The 26485-nt window shown below is 41.5% G+C and overlaps 1 protein-coding gene across 2 annotated transcripts in view; it reads right to left on the reverse strand.

Moving 5' to 3' along the window:
* The window catches only part of LOC108929063 (protein unc-13 homolog C-like), a 77747-nt gene that overhangs the window by 30609 nt on the left and 20653 nt on the right, over positions 1-26485 (reverse strand). For both annotated transcript variants that reach the window (XM_018743363.2, XM_018743364.2), the window contains exons 9-19: positions 25613-25840; positions 24479-24620; positions 19613-19782; positions 18558-18673; positions 18142-18305; positions 15764-15920; positions 15551-15619; positions 13096-13185; positions 12653-12781; positions 8145-8278; positions 6181-6266 (exon numbers count right to left, since the gene is read on the reverse strand). In XM_018743363.2, the coding sequence (XP_018598879.1) occupies positions 6181-6266; positions 8145-8278; positions 12653-12781; positions 13096-13185; positions 15551-15619; positions 15764-15920; positions 18142-18305; positions 18558-18673; positions 19613-19782; positions 24479-24620; positions 25613-25840 (1485 nt within the window). The remainder of the gene's footprint in view (positions 1-6180; positions 6267-8144; positions 8279-12652; positions 12782-13095; positions 13186-15550; positions 15620-15763; positions 15921-18141; positions 18306-18557; positions 18674-19612; positions 19783-24478; positions 24621-25612; positions 25841-26485) is intronic.

Raw genomic sequence — 26485 nt, forward strand, 5'->3', positions numbered from 1 at the left:
GGGGGAAGAACATGCAAACTTCACACAGAGTGAGCAGGGATCAAACCTATGTCCTCTTGCACCCCCCAGGCACTGTGAGACAGCAGCACTACTCACTGTGCCACCATGCCATCTTCACTATAGAAAGAAGGGAGATGAACTTGCAACCAGAACAATGAAATAACTGCTCTATGGCATATTCACGTGCCTCATTGAAGCTCCTACAATAGACGAGCACTTCAGCTGGGACTCTTTGTGATTATTAAATGTGCAAGAGCGATTGTTCTTCAGATTCCTTCTGACAAGCTATGGCAATCCTTGGCCTCCAAACTACCTGTCAGATAAATAATTATTTGTCCTTTATTCAATGTTTATCTTTCTCCAAGAACATTTCTATGTATCCAGTAAATAAGATCTGCAAATGTTATACTACTGTCCAGTTTCATGGCGTGCTTTCCAAGAGAAGGCAATTTTTTCCATTTTTACCTCCAAGTGCTACAGTATTTGGAGGTGTGGTTGAAGCTGAGATTTTATGACCAGATACTCTTCCTGACGTCAGTCTCCCCCCCTACTCAGACCTGAGACCAGGTAGTGTCACCAGTTCTTCTTAACTGCATGTCTTTTGACATTGGGAGGAAACACAGAGAGAATATACAAACACCACACACTGAGTTTGGATCAAATCCACATTCTTTTGCACCAACCAGGCATTGGGAGGGGACAGAGCTACTTGCTGTGCCACCGTGTAACCGGCATAATTAGCACAAATTTGCACAAAACTTGGCATCTTAACAATGTGTAGAGAATTTCGGCTATCCTGTGACAGCCATTTATGATGAGTTAACATTTGTAGTAATGTCACGGCCTGCTATGGGTATTGTCGTTCAATCTCTTTTAATCCACTGGGATTGAGACTAAATGTCTTAACAATAGGGAATCATAATAAGGGATGATAATTCGATGATTCGCTGAGCTAGGGGGAGGTGACATCCTGGCAGGGGGTGGGCTCAGCATTGATAGACAGCTACTCACTACCTGCCCCTGCTTGGCCTCAAGGGCATGATGAGGACCAGCTGTTGTCACTTAAAGACAACCAGGGGAGTCATTAAAACAGCTGGTGTGAAGGGTGTGTGGAGGGCTATTCTTGTCTGGGAGGAGAAGGGCTTCTGGAGATGGCCCCAGGTTGGAGGTGAGGGCCATTTTTTGCACTTCTGTCCTGACCACATAGCCCCCTATATCCCACAGTTGTCCACAGTATGAATAATAATTGCACAGATTTGTTGATTTGTCTTGACATCTTGTACATTCTGCAATAATATCCTGTGGCTGGTTGGAATGTCTGTGCGGTGACATTTTCTGTAGCACAAATCTTTGCTTTTTGTTTTTTTTTTTAAGCAAATTGCAGAATGATTTCAAGAGATCTGCTTAACAATAGTGGGTGTTTACAGTCTCCAGGAAGTCTCCAAACCATATCCATCTGCTCCACAGTGTGCGCTTGTTTTCAGCCTCTATTTAGTTACTTCAAGAATGGGAAAAGCTACTTGTGTTCAAGCTGAGCATGAGTAATATGCTTGTGTCATTTGTTTAGATTTAGGCTACAGGGATCTGAATCAAGTACAAGCTTGCATTTCATCATTGATGCAGTCACCAGGATGCCAAGATAGTGTGCCACCATTTCCTAACCTTGCACTGTGGTCAGCAACACTTTACTTTCTCCAGTTCTGTCTGTAAAGACATCTGCTACACTGGAGATGGTGCTCTGCTTTCCCATCTGTCACACACAATGGAGCCTTTCACCTCTGGAATAGTGATCAGAAATGAAGATATTGTTGGTTTTATTTTACTTGATGTTATTGGGCATACCAGTTAAGTTACATTTAAATGGCACAGTTTATTCCAGTATTTCACAGTGAGATTCACAGAAATTAAGCTGCGTTCAAAGGAAAGGAAGGGATTGAAAGTATCCATTTTCTGCACTAATACTAGTCCATAGAAATCGAACACTAAAGATGCATACACCAAAGCATTAAATCTCTCTCAACCTTTGTTTATGGAACATAGGTTGTTTAACTTGTTTAATTACCCAGAGTGTGAAATGTTCTGTGCTTTTTTTTCTTCCCAGATGCAGCAAGATGCTAAATCACCATGCACTCATAATTCAACAAAAGGAACAGGTGATGGCATAGTGGCAGATAGGATATAAATCAAGGCTTTTCACCAAATGCCTTATGATGGCATTAGTGCGACATACATGCTTTAGGGGGGGTAAAAAATCAAAACATGAGCATGGGATAGAGGATGCTACTCTGTCACTCCAGCTACTAGCAGCGGCCACTTTCTCAAATGTTTTAGTTAGGACAGTGAAAGGCATGTTTCCAGTCAGGAGTGCTGGAACCTCCTGTTCATTTTCCACTTGCACAACTGAACCTCCCAACTCAACGCACAGTTTTCCATGTTCTACATGGAAACACGCTTTCCTAAAGGTGCAGTGTTGCATTTGGTCATGAAAGTGTGTCTTGTACCCAGAATCAGGTCCTGTGTTGTCAGTGAGACCTTAAGGGGCTGCAGGAGCTCCTGTCCAAATACTGCAAACTCAGAGCAGACACATGTAACAGGCTGCCACCTTGACAATGCATAGTGTGACATTAGTCACAGTTTGACCCCAGGCCAATGGCTCACCTAATAAGACTGCACAAAAAATAACTTAAAGGAACCAGTTCCTCAAACAGCACCATTGTTTCTTGTCAAGCAGTCAGAGAGACCAAGGTCTTTTTGTCATAGGTAGGGTCCTTGGACCTTTGGGTGTGCAGGGACAAAGGGCAGTGGCTTTTCTGGGTATGCTGATTAATGATGGAGAAAAGTGCCTTTGAGTCAAGGTCAACTCATAGCAACTGCTTGCATGGGTTTCAAGGTAAGGGAGGGGTTTGCCAGCACCTTGTTCCATGCATGTTGGGGGTACAGTCATTCAGAGAAACATGGAAACACCACACCCCCTGAGCTGGTATTGAACCCCACGCCATTAAGCAGCTCAGCTGCTTTGAGGCACTGACTTTACCTGCTGTGCCATGGTATCCCAAAAAGATTGATGCACAACTGTGAATTAATGCAAGAATGCTCAGTTTTTGACAGCATCAAATCTGTTCATCTGACAGTGAGTTAAGATGTCCAAAGCATAAAGACATTTCATACAATATGTATAAATAAAACTGCTATTCCAGATGCAAAGGTTTTTTGCCATCAAACCCTTTGACAGAAAAACATACGTAGTGAAAACTCCCACTCAAATCAGTCTACAGAGGTACAAATTTAAAAAGTGTAGCATGCAGTTATCCACTTCCACTCGCATTGCTTAATGACTGAACCTTGCAGCGCTTCTGGTAACTTTCTTAATATGCTGTTACAATTTGCTGTGGAAAACAGGAACTGTTCTTATACCTATATTCAGGATGGGTTGAATGCAGCCTTGCTGGTCAGCAGCATAAACGTCGCTTACTGAAATACAGGCGTACCTGAAAATGCAATGTTTAGGTCCTTATTAACTTGCTGAGTAATACAAGCATTTGCAAAACCTTTTTTCACACTGGTTTTGTAACATTTGAATAAGAACGTAAGAAGCGTATGCTTTTTGGAATTAGGGGTTTACGTGACCAGTGAAATTAAATATTTACCTTTTTGCATAAAACCAGAATACTAAAGCGTATGCAGCCATAGTAAATGTTGAAAGGAAGCCTAGAGGACCCATTATTCTCTATGTATATGAATACATAATGAGTATAGTAAAATTGACATGTTTTGACTTGTTGCTTTTTCTAGAGGCACATTTTGTCATCTCAAAGTAGGTAAAAACCTGCACACAGTATTCAGTGGTAGTGTGGATAATTCTCCCTTTTGTCTTTGTGCTTCTTCAATGAAGGAAGAACTAGCAGGAAGCATTTCTGCAATTTAAGACTTGTTTTCAGTGGCTGCTTTTATGTAGTATTTTTTTTTCCATTAACATACTATGTAAACTGCAGCTTGCCATGTATACATGTACAAAACTTTTTTGTTTCTTATAGATCAAGAACTATTTGGTGTATCTTGCTTTTGGAATGTGGTTGCTCTGCCAAAACAGTCTACTTTCCAGTCCAAGTGTCTCACTTGAACACTGTAATCCTCTTGTACTGAATTTGTTTTCTACCCAGTTATTCCCAATTTCTTTTTTCAGACTAAATGTATAGCATGGCAGGCAAAAAAAAATTGTGCGCATGCCAGCATACACTCTAATCACTCTTGAAATAACAAAGCAATTACAGATGTGATATTTCCTACAGCAGTCTGACTGAGGCATCATGCCAGAAACAGTTTTAATTTCCATTTCCTTTTTTTTTTGGCTCCCAGCAGTGGGCAGATTAGTGGAGGACATTTAACCATGTCACCCTTCCTCTGCGGCTTTCATGTGACCTCGCTGATGATTGCAGCCTGTGCTGTGTGTGACCTGTAAGTGACAACCACTTGAAACCCCCAGTCACAGGTTGGGACTGTTGGACCTTTATATCAGATGCCACAATTATACACCCTGCTGCACACAACACTGTGTCTTAGAACCAAAGTTGTGAGGAAGACGGATTATGAAATCTCATCTTCTAGATTACAAGGTGTACAGGACCTGGGTTCGGTCAGGTTGCAGGTTCAAGTTCTTGGACGATGCCTAATCTAAATTCATTTACAGTAATCTTTCAAGTACAGTTCAGCAGAAACTTGAGCTCCTGATCATTCCAGACATTCATTATGGATCTAATCACATGGTTCAAGAGGACAAAACAAACACTGCCAGGCAGATGGCTGACAAGAAGGTGTAAGAGACTGTGTAGGCGGTTGCTGGCCCAACTGCCATTCTGTGTTTTGGCTCGGCACGAATCGTTCAGGACGATCGACAGATGGGGTGCGAACATGTCCCGGCCATGGGCGCCGAGGTACCCGTGGTGCACGTATGGTGATGCATGATTGAGTCTGCGAGTCCAGCGTTCGTGGAGCGAGCGCTGGCATACTCCAGGTACCTGGTTTCCATGGCAACGGTCACGTGTTTCCAGGCGTTGCTGTGCTTTGGCAGTGTGCCGCAGCGATCAGGACTGAATGAATGAATGAGCCAAGAAAAGGCTGCTTCTGTCATGGAGCTAAAAGGCAACTGACGGACACTTTTCATACAGAAGGCCAGTGCACTGCTCCCCTGCTGCACCAGTAGACGGCCTATCATTCGCCCCAGCTGTGTTTCTGACAAAAACCATTTCAGCACAAACCTGAAAGCTAAGACAGGTCTTGACTGTAATCAAATGTATGTGATTTACAGTTCCCTCTCTCTGTATAACGCATAGTGGGCAAGAGTTTTGAAGAATCAACAGTTGAATAGAAATCTATAGTCCTCTCTGCGTTTCCTAAATATTAGATTGTAGATGAGCCCCCTGGATGCACATTAGTATTAATCAGGGTTCTCATAGTTCCTGAATAACATTTTTTTACTCTGTACTCTTTGAGAAAATGAATATTTCATGTTAACTGCGAAATGTCTCTTGAGCAGTATAAGATACAGAAATTCATAACATTCTAATATGCAATGGATTATATACAACATATATTTCCTTTGGCAACATATTTAGTCCTGTTTGAGGCTTAGGTAGTTGGACATATAGTTAAGTAGTTTAGACGCTATAACCGTGCACTGGCACTATTGTACTTGGGATGTGAACACGCAGACCTACATGACTTTTGGTTCACTTAAGTAACATTTATGCCAAGTCCTCTGTCAGGGAGGATTCAGTGTTACTTTTATACAAGTGACTTTCTAGTGAAAGAGAAAGCCCACTCTGCAAATCAATGATCTACACACTAATCCAGTGTTATTTGTTTTGCTTTTAGTTTATTAGGATGTTGTTTGTAGAATTAAAGCTCTGTCTTGATTAAAACAGAGGCATCAGCCGTTTCTTTCCAATTGCAGGTAATCGATAAGTAAAAGTGTAAGTGAGAGGGCTTCATTCTCACGGCCAAGCAGACTGGAGTTAGTCTATTACAGCAGGCTCCTGCAGGACATCATTCATTAAACACAACTCCTGTTACAGAGATGTTACCTGTAGGGGTGGTTCTGGATGCGGTGTCAGGATGCATCACATTTTGCTGTCTCTCTCTCTCTCACAAACACACACAGCTTAACAACTTCTCATTACTGACCTTCCATGGCATACTTCATGTCCATGGCGAAGAGATTCCATGTAACCTCGGCGCTGATCTTCCCTATGTTCAGCTCTTGTGGGAACCTAAGATTATATTACAGATGATAGAAAGATGGACATAATGGCTATGGAAACATTAAGCTCATAAGTGGCAAAATTATTACGCTCTCAGAAGGCAGCTGCATATGTTGTGGTAAAACCATGCCTCTATATTCAATATTTAAGGCTTATTTCATTTCAGCAGTGGTTTCTATAAGGAAAAGAGGGCAATTCTGTGTAGCGAATCATTGGCTCTGACACAAAAATATAGATTTTGTTTGAAACTCTGGCTGTTTAAAGTCGGCACCCTAATTAATGTTCAGAAAGTGGTGAGAGGCTATAAATCTAATCTTTTTTTCAAGATAATGTCAATTTCCTGTTCAATAGCAACAGTGATACATGGCATCATTCTGTTTCTATAGCAACATGTTTGCAGAGGAACTTACTGAAATGGGCAACAGCTTATCCTTGATCTTTTCAGAATGCACTGCTGGCCACCCCCTCCCCTGCCACCAAAATTGTCTGAAGCACTCATACAAAGGTGTGATGTAATTTGGACTCAGACTACTTCTTTTAATATGAAGCAGGAATCTGTCAAATCAAATGAATAAAAAACTGATGTGTGTGAGCACTTAGCACACATGCATTTTGTGCTTCCCAGTCTGTTTTTAGAAATTGATCAGCAGTGCTATTGCAGTCCTTTTACGTGACTGGCCAAACCACTCCCACATGCCAATATTAATCACTGTGCTTCTAGTTTCATATCACATTACAATCCCCAATACCAACCCCAGGGCAAATGGAGTGAAATTAGGGAACATGCAGAAAGGAATGGTTTCATTGACCTTATGCTGCAGGCAGGAATGAGGGGAAAATGCATTGCTACTTAGAAATTAAAGACAATTTTAAAAAGCTGAGTGGGATATTGTATTTAATGGGTTAAATTGACTATTTTATTGGTTGTGCTTCAAGTTAATATTAAACTCAACGTCAGAAGGAATGAATGAGCCTTGGGTCTTTAAATGGCGTCAACAGACTGGCGCTTAAATTTACGACTGGCGGGAAAAAACTGCCTTTGCCTCTCTCTCCTATCACTCTTGGGGAAGTTTAATTTCCATCATGAGCAGACAAATAGTGCAGCGTCAGTGTGACATCACGCACCAGTCCCATTGTAGTAAATCCAAGCAGGTACATTTCTGTGTGCATTTATAAATATTGTAGCAGAGCTCTTTGATTTTCCCATACTGGTCCTCTATTTGCTCTTTATTATTCACTAGTGAAACTAAAAAATCTTTTTTGACATTAATGGCACTGTATTTCTCCAGTGTGATTCTCCATTAAAATTCACAGAGGTTGCTTCCTCCCGCAGCCCCTTGCTCTTTAATTGCACTTTACTGTATTTCCTCATGAAAACGCCCATTCTCACTGCAGCCTCACCCATGTTGGGAAACCTGGGGTCTGGACAATGAGCATCCGTCGCTGCAACTTACTGCCATCCGTCAATTAGTTAAAACATAACTGTTGTTAACCTCATTCAGCAATTACTTGCATTGGGATATCGTACCTTGTAAACCCTCCCATGGGGTAATCTGCACTGTCTGCTCTTTCACTAGAATTCACATTATATATCTGTATATCCGTATCATCCACATCATCTATATATCCGAATGTGATTCCTGTAGTAGTAACTTTGGTCCAGTACAATCTTTTTTTGTGCCACACGTTACATGTACGGCTGCATATATGATTATTGATGTGCCTCTCGCCACTTTGTGTTGCACTTGACTGACAAACTTCAGAAAGCAACTCTTGGTACCAACTCATTTAAATTTGTAGGAAGGGGACCTACTATATATTAAAAGTAAGCTAGTGAAGAAATGCTGTGGTGGAAAGCTCCCCCCAGTGTGGTGTAACGAGACTTACTGGTTCAGTACAGGTGTGTAAGCAGTCCTATCCTCATCAATTACGGCAACCATGAGGGTGATGAGCTTGGGCCAGAATTCCAGATTCTTGATGGAAGGCCCTTGTTCCTCACGTGGAATGTCCTGCTTTTTCGTCTGGCAGAAACATGGGAAAAGCAGAAAACATAAGGATTATTGAGTGGTATGTGTTGGCTGTGGGTGCAGATGAATAATGTAAAAAAAAAAAAAAAAAAAAAAAGTACATATTGTCTTCTATTAATCCCTTTTTTTCATACAACCCTGACTGTAACATTTGTTGTTTTAGCACTATATACTCTAAATTTGGCCTTGATTGGATTGTTTATTCAGTTTGTGTAAAATGATATTCTTGATAGATTTATGACTCCATGTCATTCAGCTTTCTAGTTAATCTGTATGAGTGCTGAGGTGCATAGAAAACACAATGGAATCAAATGAGAGGTTTTTGTTCATGAATTTTGTTACTTGATTAAGTGTATACACTTCTCACGCTGTCTGCTGAGTCAATTGCAACACATTGCAGTTACTTTTACTTGACTGCTGCTGTGTCGTATTGTATCAGCATCATGTCTTTTGTCGCTATCAAGCCATCTTCAGGGAGTTTAGCAGAAGTTTCACTCAGACAAGCACAGGAAGTATTATGAGGCACATGAGAGCCAAAGGGGACAGGAAGCTTGTGTACGTAGAGTTGGTCCTGGCCTAAGGGTGATAGCCATGTCTTTTACTTCATTCTACAAACATTTATAAGGAGTGACATGGACAAATGTAGCCACAGCTGAATGTGTGCTTTTTTGTCCTTAGCGACCTCCCAAAATCGTCCCGATCCTGGCTTGGTGGCACATGGGGAGCTCACGGGGAAGGCTGCAATTGTTTTTTTTTTTTTTTTTTTTTTTAAACCCCCCCCCCCCCACACCCTTACTCCTCTTATTCTCCTGCTTTTCATTCTGATATAGCCTTTCTAAATAATGTCACAGCTACATCTGCTACAATGAGTGTTTCATAAATAAAGACCATGTGCTTTGCCATGTGTTGTACAGTGCTGTTATTCTAGGGTGAGCACAAATATTTTTAGTCTACAGCTTGTTTGGAAACCTTTTCTGACACTATAGCAAAAGAGAAGATGATCCAAAAGCAGAAGTCTAGTCATGTAACTTTCTTCTGGCTCTGCATAGAGTGACATTCCTGACTTGACACGACTGTTCCTTCGCATTTGTTGGATCTGCTTGAAGCATTGCAGCTGTTCGGGATAGAAAAAGGACAAGAAAGTCTTCTCGGGATACTGTCGCTGGCTATTGCGCTCTGAGAACCCAAAAAAAAAACACGTCAGGTGGTGAGAAACTCAGTCACAGTGCTGCAGAGGTTCCAGGTTCCTTCTAGTGTACATACCAACTGGAGCGCATGCCATATTTGATTCCATTTCACCACCCTTGGGTTCAGCTCACTATAAATGAACTCATTCTCACTTGCTACCTGGAGCTTCAGTGAAAGCCAAAGTATGGCTTCTGTTGTGTGGGTAACATAAAATGGAGAGCAAAGTCCTCAATGTACTGTCTCTACCTGTATTTTGCTGTGACCTTGCGCTGTTCATAAAACTAATAAAAAAAAAAAAAAAAAAAGGGGGGGGGGAGAGGACAGCATCAAAAAAGAATGCTTAAAAGATTCAGGAAGGAAAGAACAGGTTGAAAATAGCTACCTAGTTTGGCAATGAGAATGATGAGGATGGAGTCTTCAAATTTGAAGTTGGTTAGGGTTCAAGCCGCAGAAAAGGGTTAGGATTAGGTTCTCTGTGCTGTAAACTGAACACCCTAAGCCAGAAAAAAGTCTCATCAGTGCAGAGGTTTGTCACGACTGATTCATTCGCAGCACTGACCGTTAGGGGCTCTCTTCTCTTCACCTGGAAGACAGACTTTACTCAGCTTCAACAATAAAGCTACAGAGATGGATACTGAAGATAGTTTTAAAAAAAAACTCATGCAATTTGGATTTAGTTTCTTGTGAAAGATTCCCCTCGTCACTCTCTGCACTCACTTGGTATTTTGAACGCACCCTACATATTAGTTTGCTGGAGATATTACTTGTTACTCCAAACATAAAGAATTTGCACTTGGATCAACCAGCTTCCCTGAGCCAGTGTCATGAAAATTTTTTTTTTTTTTTGCACATAGAAAATGTGAAGATGACCATTTTTCTTCACATTTCTTCTGATATCTAAGAGGATAGTCAACCTGCTCCTGAAGCTCGGTGCAGTCCCAGGAACAGGATCAGATGGCAGTTCTGACAGCAGGACAGGTGAACCAAGTAGTCAGGTGTTGGTAATGGAGAAGTGCAGCGCACAACATAGAGAACTGCACCTTATTCACCCTGATTAGGATGGGATGCTGACAACATGATGATGGATACATCCTTGCCTCAAATGTTGTCAGATTGACAGCAGCCCTCTTTTCCTCCCTATCATGTAAAGGAAGCCAAGGAGGTCCTTGGAAGTGACCTGCTAATCTTCAAAGGTTGTTCGTGGTCAACAAGCTGTCTGCCAGACTTAGAACCGTCAAGGTTCAAATGAGTCATTTTGGAATGTGTTTCAAAGGCAAAGGTCTGCTGTGTAAGACATCCTGGAACTTGTGTAGGATATTAAAAGTCCCCCCCCATCATGTTACTTTCATTGCAGCACTACTGAGCCCACACATCAGTTCCACACAATTAACAGGTCCAAGTCTGCACTACAGCGCAATGGAGGGTGCAAAGAGAAAACAATTGGAGGTCTAATATAGTGTTCATGCTTCTGAGCACATGCCTGTGGATTCTCACACCCCAGTGATGCATCGAGGGCTGCTGTTGCTTGCCCATATTCGTGTCATGTACCAGTATTGGCAAAACTGTGCTAGCAGCAGTTGGGGAGGGAAGCAACCATATGGTGTGGTACTCAACACTTCCCTTTGTGGAATGGATGGTTTTCTTCCTCTCTAGCCTCTCTTTTTGAACTTTGATTTGGGATAGAGAACTGAGCATAAATGGCCCAAAGGCGCCGACTTTTTGCTGACTAATTAGACTTTCCAAACTTAGGCTGACATTGGCGAGAAGGCCTGTGTGAAGTACAAAGACTGAAGACGCAGGCGCCAAATGAGCTGTCACAATGCTAATTAAAACTGCCACTTTTGAGTGTATAAGCACACGTGAATATCTATGGTAGGGTGTAGTTATAAATGATAAATATCAGAAAAGATGATTCTGATAAAGATGATCTTGGTGCAAAATGTTGATCAGTGTATCAATGCGTAGCCATGATAAAATGCACGGTAATCCTCTCTGCTTTTATATTGTCACCTCCATCTGTCTTTGAGAGTAACGGACTTGTGTGCTGTGAGACCCGAATTTTGTAATGCATATCTTACAGCTTGCTGTGCTCAGCCCTTGGAGCAGAGAGCGCTTACACGGCGCGTACACCATTTGCATGCGTTTCCTCCTCTTCTACGTTCGTTTAATGCGGAGATCCTCTTGGAATACTTTCACTTCCTCAGCTAGTGACACCCACCCAGCGGAAGACTGCTATGAGGCTGGCTCACGGGGAGATGGGATGGTGGTGGTGGTGGTGGCAGGGCCTGGATGGGGGTGCTGTGTGATTCAGGCAGCCACGGGCAATGTTGGCCATGCCTTAATCGCGGATGTAGAACACAGAGCAGGAGGCTTGACTAAAGAATCTCTTTTTGCTTTTTAAATCTCTCTTCTCCTCCAACAGCCTTTAGCTGCTCATTGGAGCCTGTATGTCTCTCCACCCCCCACTAGCCAAACAGAGCCTTCACTCTTTATTTTTTTTCCTTCTTATGTAACAGGCCTCTGTATTTAGGAAGCTGAAGTTTTATATTTAAAAATAAGAACGTTGCATCCGATGAATATAAAATCCTCTTATACAAAGACATTGGCTGCAATACATTTTCTGTGTATGTTGTGGAACAGTAACAAAAGGACGGCTGGCAACTGCGTGGAGGACCAGCTGGTCTGTTTGTGTTCTTCGATCTGCCAGTATTGCGAGGAGTCGGTAATCAAATCAGCCCGAGCACCAGCACAGTGCAACCAGCACAGTGACAGACCATGTGCTCTCAGTTACCGTGTGTGTGTGTGTGTGTTCCTTCTGCTGGTTGCTTGGGCATTTTGCGTGATGCTCTTCCTTTTTCAAGTATCTATTCTTTATTTTGTTAATATGTCAATGCCACACGTTGCTGTTGAGAGCAAGCTTGTCTATCAGTCAGTGAGATGTCATGTGACACAATGTAACATTTTGCTAACCGATGAAGTGAATTTGAATGAATTTGAATGTAAATTCACTTAATTTATGAATGCCTCCTGTTTCAACATTGTGGTCCAATAAGGTGTGCCTCTTTGCTTATTTTGAGGGATGTTACATAATGAAATAGCATTGCTGTGTTATTACAGTGCTTTTACACTGTACTTCCACATGTCTGTGGCCTGGAATCATTAGTGCTGTCGCTCTCTGACCTGGTCGAGGAGCTGGTTGTAGAGCTCATGGCAGTTGTCAAAGATATATTTGTATGTGGAGTCCAAGCAGGCCCGTACACAGTCCTTCACCACCATGCTGGCTCGGGGTGGGTTCTGAAGCTCCTGCACCTGTGCGAGTGGACCATAGCAAAATTCTTATTAACATATAGATCCTGACCTGTAGCTCACAGTGGGTTTTTGACAAACAAACTATCACTGTTGTGCCACATTCAGAGCTGGAGTGTATGTTCTGAGCTGCCTCTAAACCACACGGTAGTATCTCGACCCATCGTTGAATGGACCTATTGGAACCAAAGCCCCCGGAAACTCTCGCCCTCAATTAACGTCAAGACACAACATATCTTTGAAACTGAAAGCCACTGATAACAGCCAATTAAAGCTGCAATAATTACCCAGCACACCAGGGCCCATAATCCCCTTACCTTCATCCTGAAAAAGGTGATGCTTGTCAGCAGGTCCACTGTGGACTTGAGGTCCTGGAGTCTCTCTCGGTTTCCAGCAGGAAAATTATCCTGGTAATTATAGAGCAGCATTAGTGGCTTTGTTCACCGTCTCTTTTTCACTCACCTGCTCTTTCATTACCTGGAGGCGGGTTTGTGGATTAACTGACATGCTGTTCGTCAGTTGTGACATCTGAAGAAACCGAGAAAACCAGCGATAACTTCCCGTTTTATAAAACATGCTCATGATAAAAATATAAATCCCACAGAAGTCAAAGTTGTAAGATTTGGCTTTGGCATAAACAACTGGACATCATGACTTTGTCATGGCTGAAATTTTCCTCAGTGGAAAAGTTGATGAGTGCTACATATTTCTTAGTCACACCACGAATAAAAGTTTCAAGGTGTAAATAGCATTACATGGAGCTGACAATGTGACTTATGGCTGCTGACTCATACTTCTAGGTGGCTATGGTCAGATCGGTCTGAACTGCTGTGGGAAAGCATTCTGTTGTCACATCTGTATTTACATTTCTGAATTCTCCATTTGAAACCTGGTGTTATAGCCTGCAGAAGCTGTTAACCTAAAATAATCAATTCATGATTTTATATCAGTATTCTGACTGTAAAATTCATCACAGGATAATGTCACTTCATTATAATCTTTTCCTACCTTACAAAGGTATTATGATCTGGAAAAAAAAAAAAACCCTTTATAAGGTGAATTTCCATACCTCAAACACAATTACCATGAGTTTGAATGGTAAAAGTCAGATTCAGTCCTTGCAAAATGCAAAGAAATTTCCCATAAGCTGAAGTAGGGTTACTAAACGAAACTCCTCATAAAGTCAAATTTTTTGCAACTCAAATGGATGTTTAGTGGGGTATGACTGCACTGTAAATGTGAATAATGAACTCAGATGTGCTGTTTTGCTGTGATGTATTTTATGAATGTTATTTCTCTACATAGTGTTGTAGTGCTGTATATAGAGAATTTCAAAAGAATGGCATGGGAAAAATGCTATGTATTTGAAATCTGAGGGACTGAGCACAATACTTTTCTGTGCTTGAATTTGAAAATGCCACTTCTGCAACATGCAAGTTATGTAAGTGCACCAGCAAACTCTTGATTAAGCTGTATTGCAGAGTAATCAAAATATTTATCTAAAAATAAGTTATCGGTTAGACATCCTGGAGGGCCCATCAAGAGTTTGCAATCAAAGAGAGGGGGACATTATTATTTTTTAGATGAAAAGCCATTTGTGCAAAATGTTGTGTATCCACAGGGCTGAAGACACTTGTCTTTAAAGACATTACATATTAAACATATGACATAAGTTCTGTGACCCCTGAGAGAAGAGTGGACAAGGCTCACTGCACTAAGGAGGGGGTGGAACAAAACCTTAAGGATATACACAAGCAGTACACCTGACAAACCACTTTATCTGAGGGGTGACAAAGGCTTCTGCTGGAGCATGTTCAGCCTCTGCCACCTCGGCTACATGCTCTCAGCTTTTTACGAGCGCCTCATGGAGTGCTGTGATGAGGAACTTATGTTTTTGGGGCAGGGGGCTCTGGTGTGGCCCATTTAGGGGCAAAAGACTGAGGACACGCCGTAGAGGTGACATCCCCAAGGTGCCATATGCATTAGACTCTGTTCTGTCTAACTTAACGTTCTAAAGGAAGCAAATTAATTTGCGTGCATTTCTGAGCGAGTCGAAAATACAGGCTCACAATGTTTTTGCTCTCAACTCGGTCGTGCGGAAAAAGACGAGTGAGCTCAGTTGCTCTTGGGTAACACCGGTAAACATATCCAAGCAGTGAGCAAGTTGTGCCAGCAAGGGATCGGTCAGCTTCCTGGGAACCAAGTGGAGTCAGCACTTTACTGGTGTTGGCGGAACCATTGATGCTGAGCAAGAGTTTACATTGTGACACTGATACCAAGGAAATTTATACTGTGGTTTTGTTTCCTCACATTAAAATGTATGGCTTGTAAAGAACAGGATTAGAATGTAATCCCTTTTGTTTTGAAATGAGATGTTTTGTGGGAGACAATTATTGGAGGAATTTAAAGCTTCATTTTTGTCCAAATCATGGACTTTAAATCAGGTGTTATGATTAATTTCCACTCAGCTTGACATTCCTGGATATCTGGCAATTTGAACATAATCTTGCTTCCGATGATGAATGTCATACTGTGTACAATTTTTAAAAAATTAGTAATTATTCAATATGTGTTAACGGGATATAATCTGAACACTTTTTCAGGTTTGTTCTGTAAAATTGCTAGTATTCTTTTATAGTTATTCCCACTTCCTTGGGGAGAAGTATTCATGTATATTCGTTGAACAATCGCTGCTGTATAAGACAAGGGAGAAGGGACTCTGTCTCAAATACATTATTTCATAAATCCACTATTAGTATTTAATGTGTTTACCCGATATTTGGACAGGTCAATCCTCAGTGAGTTGTGGAGCTGGTCCAAGAGTTTGACGAATTTTTCCCTCTAAAAAGAAACCATAACCTTATTACTTTTACAAATTCACAGTAGCACTGTAACAAAAAGAAGCTGAAGTTGTTTTCATGTCAAGCACAGAACATAAACAGAGGAGGCATAATGTCTATGAAAGGGAGTCAAAGCTGGACTCACCCCAAAGTTGGAGGCGGCAAAGCGATCAGAGGCAGAGATGTTGGTGGTGGTGGTGTTGGTAGTGTGGGCAAAGTAGGCGTTGATGTTGGCCAAGAGGTTACTCATAACCGCTGGGATGCCGGGGCACATGTATTTGGAGGACAGGCAGGAGAAATGGCTGCAAGAGAGACAGAAAGAGTAAAAAAAAAAAAAAAGAAAAAAAGATCAAACTAGGCTATGCCAAACAATGTAAAGCCCAGAGGATCATCTCATATCATACAGCTCTGGGCCCTGATGAGTCACATATCGCCTCATGTGGAGAAAAAAACTGGTAGAGGAATCCAGTGAACCAGAGCAGAAATCATTTGCAGATCTTTGAGATGGTGTTGAACCCAATTCCTGTCAATGCAGTTACTACAGCACTCATAAATATCATCTACGGTATTATAGCGCTATGCAGTTACTGTTGTTGTTATACAGTTCCCTTCAAATGAGACCATACTGGAATCAGACAAAACAGATACTGTAAGACTCAAGCCGCATCTAATGGTTATAAAATTACACATTTCCTTGACGTGAACATGCATTCTCATTCAAAGTTAGAAAAAAAAGCTTGCGTTATATTTCTGTTAACAGGTCTTATGCCAGGTTCCCAAAGACAGAAATTATGATTGATAATTTAAAACACAGCTGATAATGTTCTATAATTTGCAAATTGTGGTATTACAGAGATTCATCTGTAGGGTTCATATCCAAATGGATTTCGTAGGAATGTGTTTTCATCTAATATGGCCTTCAGATGTATAGTAATGAGCATTTAAAGTAATTATGTTTTAGTCACAACAATATGGTCACAGTGACACAGATGAGTTTGTGTGGAATTCTGCACCGTCAGAAACAACACATTCCTCGGGAAAGAAATGATTCAGATTCCTTTGATTCTCTAATTATGACCTTGCTGCAGATGACCGCGATATATCTGATCAACTACAGACTAGGAGCACATGACTAGCAATTGTTCCCTTGCATTGAGATCTCTTTAAGAAAACCTGAAAGGAAGGGGGTTCTTTTTTGCTAGCCTGTTAACGTCTGAGATAGCAGTGCAGAACGAGCCAACAGCTCCTACGGTCAAAGAACACTTTTTCTTGCCAGTTAAAGCACATCGTATTTTATTTGCTTTCCTATTGTCTAGGTCCATCTCTCATCCACGGTTGTATCCTCCTCTGTTTTATACCTTCTACACCTCATGTTTCAGTAACTTCTGGAGTGCCTTGAAACCTCTTACACATATATTGCTTTATTTCACAACCTTCAGTGCACACATACTGTATATCCATCTGTTATTTTTTGTTCTTGACTTGTTTTGATCCCGTGCTTGATATTCTCCACTGGGATATTACTGAGCAGGTAATGTGTATCAGCTCTGATGCAATAAATTTTAGATTAATTTTCTGTATGTTGGACCAATGATGGCACATACCCGGATTATACAGAATGTTTTCAGAAAACAGAATGCAAAATTCTAGTAGAATTACAAAATACTGTATACTGTGCTGACAGGGCGTGACAATGCTAATAGTGACTGACTGTGGGTGATTTTATGGTTTTGTTGACAATAGTGCAGTGATCTCATGAAGCATGGGAAGCGTGAAACCTGCTAAGTCTGGCTCAGCCAGTCTGCCACCACAGTGAAGGAATATAAATGCAGAGCTAAATATTGCCTTCTTTCTAACCTCCAAAAACACTCGTTGGCATAAGGAAACAAACAGATAGCAAACACTGCTCTTGGAAAAATCGTTCCCATGGAATTACCATTACTTGGCCTCTCGAGTCCGATACATGCTGCGAACATGCTCCAAGAGCACAGGACTTCCTTGTACTGCCGAGTGTTTCCCTTCTAGGGACAACATGCTTTCCTTCTGTACATTAGAATAAAATGTAGATGGGGAGCTGTTTTGGTAGGCTGACTAACGTCCCTCTGCCCACCAAGCCTGAAGTCTTTTTAGATCAAACCTGCAGAAACATCAGTCAAAGATGAGCGACACTCTTGGCCCAAAATTACGATTTATTACTCATCAGGAGCAAGTGTTGAGTCCGTTTGGGGCTGCTGAGAAGATAAGTCACATCATGGCTATTTACAGGAATTATTGTCTGCTGCTGTGCGATAAATGTTGGACATGAGAAGATACTTCACTGTAGCAAATGCAGTGTAGTGAGTTTTACTACCTGTGGTACTGCTGTGATTAAGTTAAATAATGAATATAAAAACCTGTTCCAACTATTGACAGAGCAAAATAATAGGCCTCCTAGTGAAAGCAGACATGCAATTACTTTTGCAGTATTAATACACTGTAGGTAGGCACAATGTATTAGCATTTCAAATATTTGCAGCTACTCACGTCATAGCCTGGTATATAGTTTCAACTCCATAACGCATGGCAAACTCATCAACAATTTCCTGCGAGACGTCATCAAAGTAGACCTTCCAGGCCTCATCCCCTTTGACTTCGGGAATCTTCACAGCGCCGTTGTTCTGCACCTCTGTCAGGTAGTGGAATAGGTTCTGGAGAGTGAATAGATGGCATAAGCACTTCATTGGTATTCTTGTGCACAGCTGCTTTTTCACTTGTATCAATAGATCAGCTTTTTTGTGGACAGAAAGGAAACACAGAAGGGCATACTAAGGGATTTACACTAGGAGATGGTACGTGACTTGCAAAACATTACGGAAGCTGGAATTCCAAAGAGATTTTGACATTTCACCAATGTCCACCCTTCTGCTCAGAAGGCATGTCCCATGGGTGTTACACTGTACCTCATGTAAGCAGGTATACTGGCCATGAGGCGGAGCTGCTTTTTCCTCGCCTTCCATCTCCACGCTTATCTTCAGCCTGATTGCTCCAGAAACGGCTGACTTGTCCGTCCTCTTTTCTGTACGGATGGAAAAAACACAGATGGCACAGTCCAGTCTGTTAGGTAGCCTGGAGCGCACAATGACTGGTTTCTTCATTCCCGAAAACCGTTCTTTTATGTATATAATCTTTAATCTGTTTCTGAGGAAATCCACATCCTTAACCAGATTCTCTAAGTGTCATGTTGTTCGTTGCCATTTCTACACGTCAATGTCTTGTTTGTTGCATCAAAACAACACTGTTGCGCGGACAGCGGAGCCATAGAGCTGCTTGTTTGTATATTTCAAATCCTCGTCTTCCGTACTACCATGACACAGACTTCCATCTGTGACTTCCATGTCATCACAAGGCAGAAAGGTCGGAAAACATGAGGGTTATTTTCTTCCCATCTCAGCAAGCTATCGTTTTTCATTCAGCCGTCAAGGGTTTACAGCGAAAGAACAGCATTTATGCAACCTGCCTTCAGCCACCTTCGTCTGAAGGAGTCACTGTGAGACGTCAGTTTAGCCAGGATAGAAGTGCAATAACAAGCCATCCTTAAGCAGGAAGCAGGACACTGCTGACAGTCTAATTTATCTTGACTCTGATTATAAACTCAGAGCACTTTGACTTGCAAATAGTACTCTAACCCATCTGACACAAAATTCCCCAAATATACATAGAAGAGCAAAAATGTCCAGTTAACCCAGATTATTACCAGAACTATAAGAATAACAAAAATTTAATGAGTGTTTTATTGATCACTATTTCAGTTCTTATGAGGGTGAATTTTTTTTTCACTGAATTCATTCGTTTTGTTTGCGTTGTGTTTCACTGCATTTTCTTTTACATGTTTACTATTTTATATAAAGTTATTTTTTTCCACTTTCAACTTAACCCCAGAACTGTCCAGCATATGGGTTTTGAGAAAAGTGATGACCCAGAGCCCTGTTGCAAACAAGGTAAAATGATAACACACCAAGATTGTACCACACGTCCATCTCGCCGCTCAGTGTCCTAACTTCAATGATGGTCTGGCCAAGGAAGTCATCCGACTCCTTCTTGAAGTGTTGCTTCACACGTGACTTGATGTCATCGTCCTCGTCCCACACCCTGACCTTTATCCTGTCCGTGGCATTGTGGCATTCACTAGAAAAGCAGAAGAACAATGACAGTACAATGAATGTCTTCCTAAAGACAGCTTTTAAAGGTCACTCAAACCGACTACACTGCAGAAAGGGCATTTATTCACTCTCTGCTTTGTATACCATAGTTAGCCAGGCAGTGCAATACAAATGTATTACAGTACATTTACATTTATAGTATGTCCAATGGTGTGAACAAAACACCTAAATGTTTAGCACACAGCTGAACATTTGCGGTTGCTGGCTGGGAAGTGGTGTACATTCGCTGAGCAAGGGATCTGATTTGGGAGGGGGTGCTATAGAGTTTCTGAGCACACTGAGAAAGGGCAGTGTAGCCTGCAGGTGTCAGTCTGGCCCACCAAACTCGATCCATCCATCATCTCAATAGCTAACTTCTTGCTGGGACTCTTTGTGCCAGAACTGACCTTCAAGACATCGAGCAACAGCAGACATTGTTCTTGAAGGATCTATTGTGAGCAACAGAAACATTTTCCCTGTATCACGCTGCATGGCGAGCAAAGTGGGATTTCTAAACAGGGGTCTGCATCATTTCTGAGAGGGTTAATAGGAGTAATCATTTCTTCCTCCTTGCTGTTCACGTTCACCGGAACGAGCTGTACACCAAGATTCCGTATGCTGCTAAGTCGAGAAACTAAGAGAGCCTTAACAAGCTCAGTGAATACAATATAATTTTGTTGGAGTTTACCTTCAGTCAAACAAGAACCTGTCACGAGAGAAGCAAACTGTTAAAAATCAGACAACAGCTAAGGCAACCCATAATGCTTGGTGTTTTTTATTGTCATCTTTGATTATGTAGCATTTCTGTGGTGTTACACCACCAAAATTACATATTACTGCCTATTATAAAGTGAGAATTATGGCTTTTCAAGCAAAAGATACTTAAGCCTAAATCAGCCACTGAGATGAATGATTAAACACAGCAGATCCGTTGTTGTATAACAAAAGACACCTAAACTGGTTTTCCTGGTGTTAAATGATGTATTTTATAAATGCTTGTGGAAAAGGAGGAAGAATCATTCCTCTCACATTTATCTCCATTAGATGGGATCAGCGTGGTTTCTGGGAAGTCCTACTGAGGTGGGTGGTGTGATTTTTTGCATGGTAAGCGTGCCCGTGGCTACACAAAGACACTCCTAGTGGAGGCTGAGGGGTAGGGGTTCAGCTCAGGGGTCCCTTTCAGCCTGAATGGAGAGAAATATTTCTGCAGTTTCTAGGCTGGGTTTCCTTTGCAGTGACTGCTATAGGCTGGGGAACAAGATCTGTGCTCATCTTGTCACACACAAGGACACTGGCTGCTCTCCAGTTTGTTTAAGAAACATGCAGCAGCTGTGCTTGCAAAACCAAGGTATGACCAGGTACAAGGAAATGCAAATATGATGTACAAGCTAATGGATAGTGTGGACGGGTGAAAAACTGCTGTGAAGAAATTTGTAATGATTAGGAAAAGGGTTTTTTCAAACTCCCTCTTCTTTCTGCATATCACAGACTACAAAACTGCGTCCATAATACAAAACACAGCATGTTGAGCTACCAGTGCATTCATTCTTGCTGTACTTACCAGTTTATTAATTGTGCTCAGTCCAGTTAATCATTGATTTATTCATTCATTCATTTATTTTAGTTTTTTACATTGCAACTTTAGTGTTGCCGTATGGGTGAGAAAGGATCCAAAACAGATGCATCTCCTCTTACTATTTGATTATTGAGTTTTGAATCAGTTGATGACGTAAGCACAGAAAACGGTCTTTGTGCCTTTCAGAAAGATATATCATCTGAATTTAGAAGATAAGAATCCATCTAATTTCCATTACAATTATGGAGTGCAAATTGCAAGAATTATGGAGACATTGTGTCTCGGTTTTCAATTCCACCAAGTGCTCCTAGATCTCTTCTCTTCCAGATAACGAAACGGTCGCTGTTATTTTGTTAGCACAAGGAGTGGAATTGCTGAACATTCGGTGACAGGAAAATTCAGAGGCCCCCTTTGACCTCTTCCCACAGACGAATGAGATCAGTAGAGGCGATCAGCCAGACTCTTCATGGTCCCCTAACCATCCGTAGAGCTGCACACAGGAGCTCAGTGTCTCATTCCACTGTGGTGCGAGCAGCAGTCAACGGAGGGATCAGTGAAGGCCCTTTTCACTCCATTAGTTCATCATTATCATTCGGCAAAGAGGTGATGTACCAACGGAAAAATCTGGGTTGCAATTAATTGTTTCCTTTTAATTATATTCTTTTTTATCCTAAGTGTTTTACTCAATACCTGTTCTCCACCAGACAAAAGCGAGCACTCTTTTTTGTATCTTGAATGTTAGTGAAGCCCGCTATCATCATACATTATAAATTAACCCAAATACAAAGCAAAGAAAACCAATCTGGCTTGAGGTAATAGATAATACAATAAAACAATGTCAGGGTAACCAGTTTTTACCAGCTCTCCAATCAATATTAGCTATTCTGTGGGGAACCCTATGGCCGGTACTCTGTACTGAAAGAGTTTAGTGTATCTGGCAGATAGCTTTTAAGGTGCCAGGGAGGTGTTGAAGCCACTGCAGGCAACAGCTCAATGTAGGTTATAATTGGACGGGATACTTCAGCCACTTCCACAATAAAGACCCCCTGTGATACAACCCCCAGAAAGTGATGAGCCTGTCCCTCAGGAAGGTTGCGGTTTTCCATTGCAAGACACTTCTTTTTCATTCTCCCATCCATTCAGAGATGAATCGGTTCTTTCAATCTGTCGGCTCCGCTCCTGCTTCCACTGAAGTTGCTGAGCAGTTTGTGGTGGCATGATGATGAACCATGACCTCCTGATGGAGCAGAGATCAAGGCACTTGACTGCTCTGGCACTCACCCAAGGCTTAAACTTTGTCTGCCCACGTTGCCTAAGGCAGATTCAAAGTAGCTCTTTTTCTCATACAGAACATGCGTGCAACTGATAAATGCTGTGCATTGCTGGGTACAGGGGCCTCCAATCGCTCCATCTCCTTTTTGGATGAAGTTCAGCTGAAAGGAAGCATTTGCTGGAAAAAAGGGGGGAAAAACTACCTGCAGCATTCTTTGAAAGCATTTGCATAATTTATGAAACCAGCAAGCTAAGGGCTGAAACTGCATTTTTTTTTCTTTTCCTGAAAGTATCCATGGTAGAAATTATCTGAGATGTACTCGTTTAGTAATTATCTCATGTGCATTTTACATGTGGGAAAATGGCACTTTAGTTCTGCTTTTCATTTTGCTCCATATAGGCTTGGTATTGTAAAACAAGACATAGAAAGTAATTTCTGTAGTTTTAATTATGTCACGCCCACGCCTCCCAGCCATCGCGGAACACCTGGAGCGCGGCATGGACAGATGCATATAAGGCAGCGTCGGAGCAGGAGCCGACGTAGAACCTTGTTCAGCCTTGTGACTCGCGATCTCCTTGCTGTACCTCCACTCCTTCCTGCTCCCTTAGTCCTTTCCCAGTCCCGTAACCCTACTCCTTAGTCCTCAAGCCTCTTTATGATTATCGACCTCTTGCCTGAGTACCGACCTTGCCTTTTGGATTGCCCCTTCAACGACGTTTGCGCCTCGAAGACCTATTGCCTGTTCTTCGATGAAGTTTCCTGGATTTCCCTGAATAAAGCTCTGATTCCGCTCCGCACTTGGGTCTGCCACTTCCTTCCGGAACCAGCCATGACAGATTAGAAGTCTGTAGCAACCATTATTAGTATTGCTATGTTACCAAATTACTGCAGAGTTGTATTTTTGATCACATAAAAATACAAGGTTGTCGGTTATAGACCCTGATGTTGCTCAGCATTTCTGGGCACGTGAACAACTCTTATTTATATGGATATACATATATTTACATATATAGGCTCAATTTGGATGCATTCCTTCATCAGATGTGCTAACTAAATTATAACTGCTGGCTGATTATACCAATTATTTATAACTGGATTTTGCTGGCTGAGTCATATTATTCAAATACCCGAAATGAAATTCTATCAAAGATAAATTATAAAGGTGTCAGAATCAGTTAAAGCTTTGACAGTGTTCGACTAAAATTTGAACAGCACAAAAAAAAACATAAGCGTAGAGTTCTGTTTTTCTTATTGAGGAGATAGAGTATGTGTCTGAGGCCATCAGTTTTGCACCATCATCCTCTTGAGATTGAAGTACAATGAGGAGTACGAGAGGTCTGCACTCTAACATTTATTCACAGATGGGCTGCAGAAAAGCTTTCACATCTACTCGTTACAAAAAGGCCACAGTATATTGTTCCATGGAGAGGTCTAAAAACAACTAGTTTATTACTTCCATACCACTCTAATGTGACATTTAAATTGTCAGGCCAAACCTCAAGTTGCAGGAGGCAAATTAGTTTATCTTAAGAATATGACCAGCATCCAAATGAGTCAAAGTGACCTCCCTTTCAGAATTGTCAGTCTATCTACTGAGAGATAGTTATACCACATAGAGTAGAAGATAAATTGCTATTCGGAGAAAATGAAACTTTTCTAAAAATTCCAAAGAGGGTTTTATGATAAATGTCTCTCCCTGACATATTTCATTCTCTTGAGAGTCCCTGCAGATAATTTAAATAGGATAAAAGGTCTGGTGCAGTTTCGCTGATCATACTGACAAAACCCATCATCACTGCTCAGTGTTTTATGAAGTGGACTTAATGTACTTACAAAGAGAACTTCTCGTCCCACACGGGATTGAGGTTTCCAAAGATGGTTTTGGTCCTGCGCTTAGTCTTGCCCACCTGCACAGTGACATATGGATCGCTTGATCCCGTCTTGTCCTTGGCTTGCAAACCTTGAGCACACAGGACTGTGTGAAGAGAAGGAGGAAGGGTCATCAGCAAGGGTGGTCCATGGTAGGGCTTCATCATGTGTCATGACTTGATGGGATCTTTGGAAACATGCATACTCCAACATAAAAAAAAAGGAAAAATTGTTTTCATATGCATTCAATCACATTCTTACTATTTGTTTAGGAGGCAGTGTTAAACATAAAGAGAAAATGAAAGTGTATTAATTACTCTAGAGGTAATGTACGATAGAATTGTAAAGGGAATAGGACACGAGACATTAAATAAAGATGAATAAAACAGTAATCATTAAACAGGCATATAACTCTGTTATTGACTGGTGGGGGCTGTTCTCTATTATTTGTGGGGCTCGCCCACCATGAGTAATTTTAACTGAGGAAGGAGAATAAGCGTCAAACGAAAATGAAACGTCTGTGAAACGGGACAGCTGGTGACATGGATGCCAGGTGCCACAACATAGCAGATAATGAGTACAGGGAAGGTCAAAGTGCACCTTCAGAATGGCTAATCTCTCCCCCCCCCCCACAAGCATGTTCTTCATAGCTTTGTCCTGCAAACTGCCAAAGCCTGTAAAAGCTTGGGCTTATTGAATTTAAGGGAAACATATAAAGAAGAAAAAAAGAAGAACTTGACAAGAACATCTGAGAACTAAGAATGAATTCCATCAAGGTTGCCTTCCCCCGTATTGCAACAGACTTGGCAGCCAGTTTGAGACCTGTGTGCCAGGAGCAAAGGCCAGGGTGAGCGGTGCCCTCTCCCTCTTCAACCAGTTCTTAATGCAGTTGCCATGGCAATGGCAGAGCGTTGCACCTGATAGACACTGCTGTACTTGAACTGGTACAGAAGAGGTCTCCTACATAGAGATATTTGTCCACACTACTGACTGCTTAGAAATATGATGAAGGCACAGTTTTCCTGGGAAAGTAAGAGAACTTATCCTCAGTCACCAAGCAGTAGTTCAAGATATTTATGGTTTGTAACAGTCTGGTACCTGTGATGGTAATTTTGGCAGACCACTTGGAGGTGCCCTCAAGCACCGCTTGCTTGGCTGCCTTCAGGTGAGTGGTGAAGTCTTCTTTGGAAATCTGGAACATCTCCTGGATGACTTGGAACACCTCAGGTCGGTTCTTCTCCCTGATCTTCATTCTTTCTTTCATTGCCATGATGATGTTCTGGGCTTTGTCTTCTGCTCCATGCTTGGAGCTTTTCTCCACGGCCCCTGTAACGAAAACAATTTGGTAAATTCTTTTGTGACATGGGCCCTCCCTTGCTAGAGGGTGGGTTTTGTACCTGAAGAATTTTATATGGGTTTTATTATTGTTATAATGCAAATGTTTCTTCTACTCAAGTAGCACTTGAAAATGTAACCGTTCTTGTAATTTACTGATGACTGTTCCCGAATAGGTGTAGGTGAAGAGTATCATGGATACATGGGATTCTCTTGGTTGCTGGACATCGAGAAGTACTATGGCTGTGTGGTGAAATAGTAGACAAAGCTTTAGGAAATAAGCATGTACTAATTTACTGCTTGCTAACTGAAACTTCAGTGCATAAAGTGGAAAGAAACAAGCTAGGTTTATTTAAGAATCACACACCTGCAACTATGTCTCTCTTTGTCCTAATGTAATGCACAAATTGTATTTCTCTGAGATGTTTGTCGCTTTGGAGAAAGGCATCTGCTAAATGAATAAATGTAAATGTAAATGAAGCATTTTCAGTGTGTGTGATTCCCTTTTCATGTGTTTTTCTTACAGTCATGGAACCTGAAGACGTTTAGGTGAGCGAAAGGACTTTTTCTTTATGAATTTGGCAAAAATGAGAGGGATGCTATAAGCAGAGGAGTATATGTATGTGGATGTGGTGT

The sequence above is a fragment of the Scleropages formosus genome, chromosome 7 (genome assembly GCF_900964775.1).
Source record: "Scleropages formosus chromosome 7, fSclFor1.1, whole genome shotgun sequence".
Lineage (NCBI taxonomy): Eukaryota > Metazoa > Chordata > Actinopteri > Osteoglossiformes > Osteoglossidae > Scleropages > Scleropages formosus.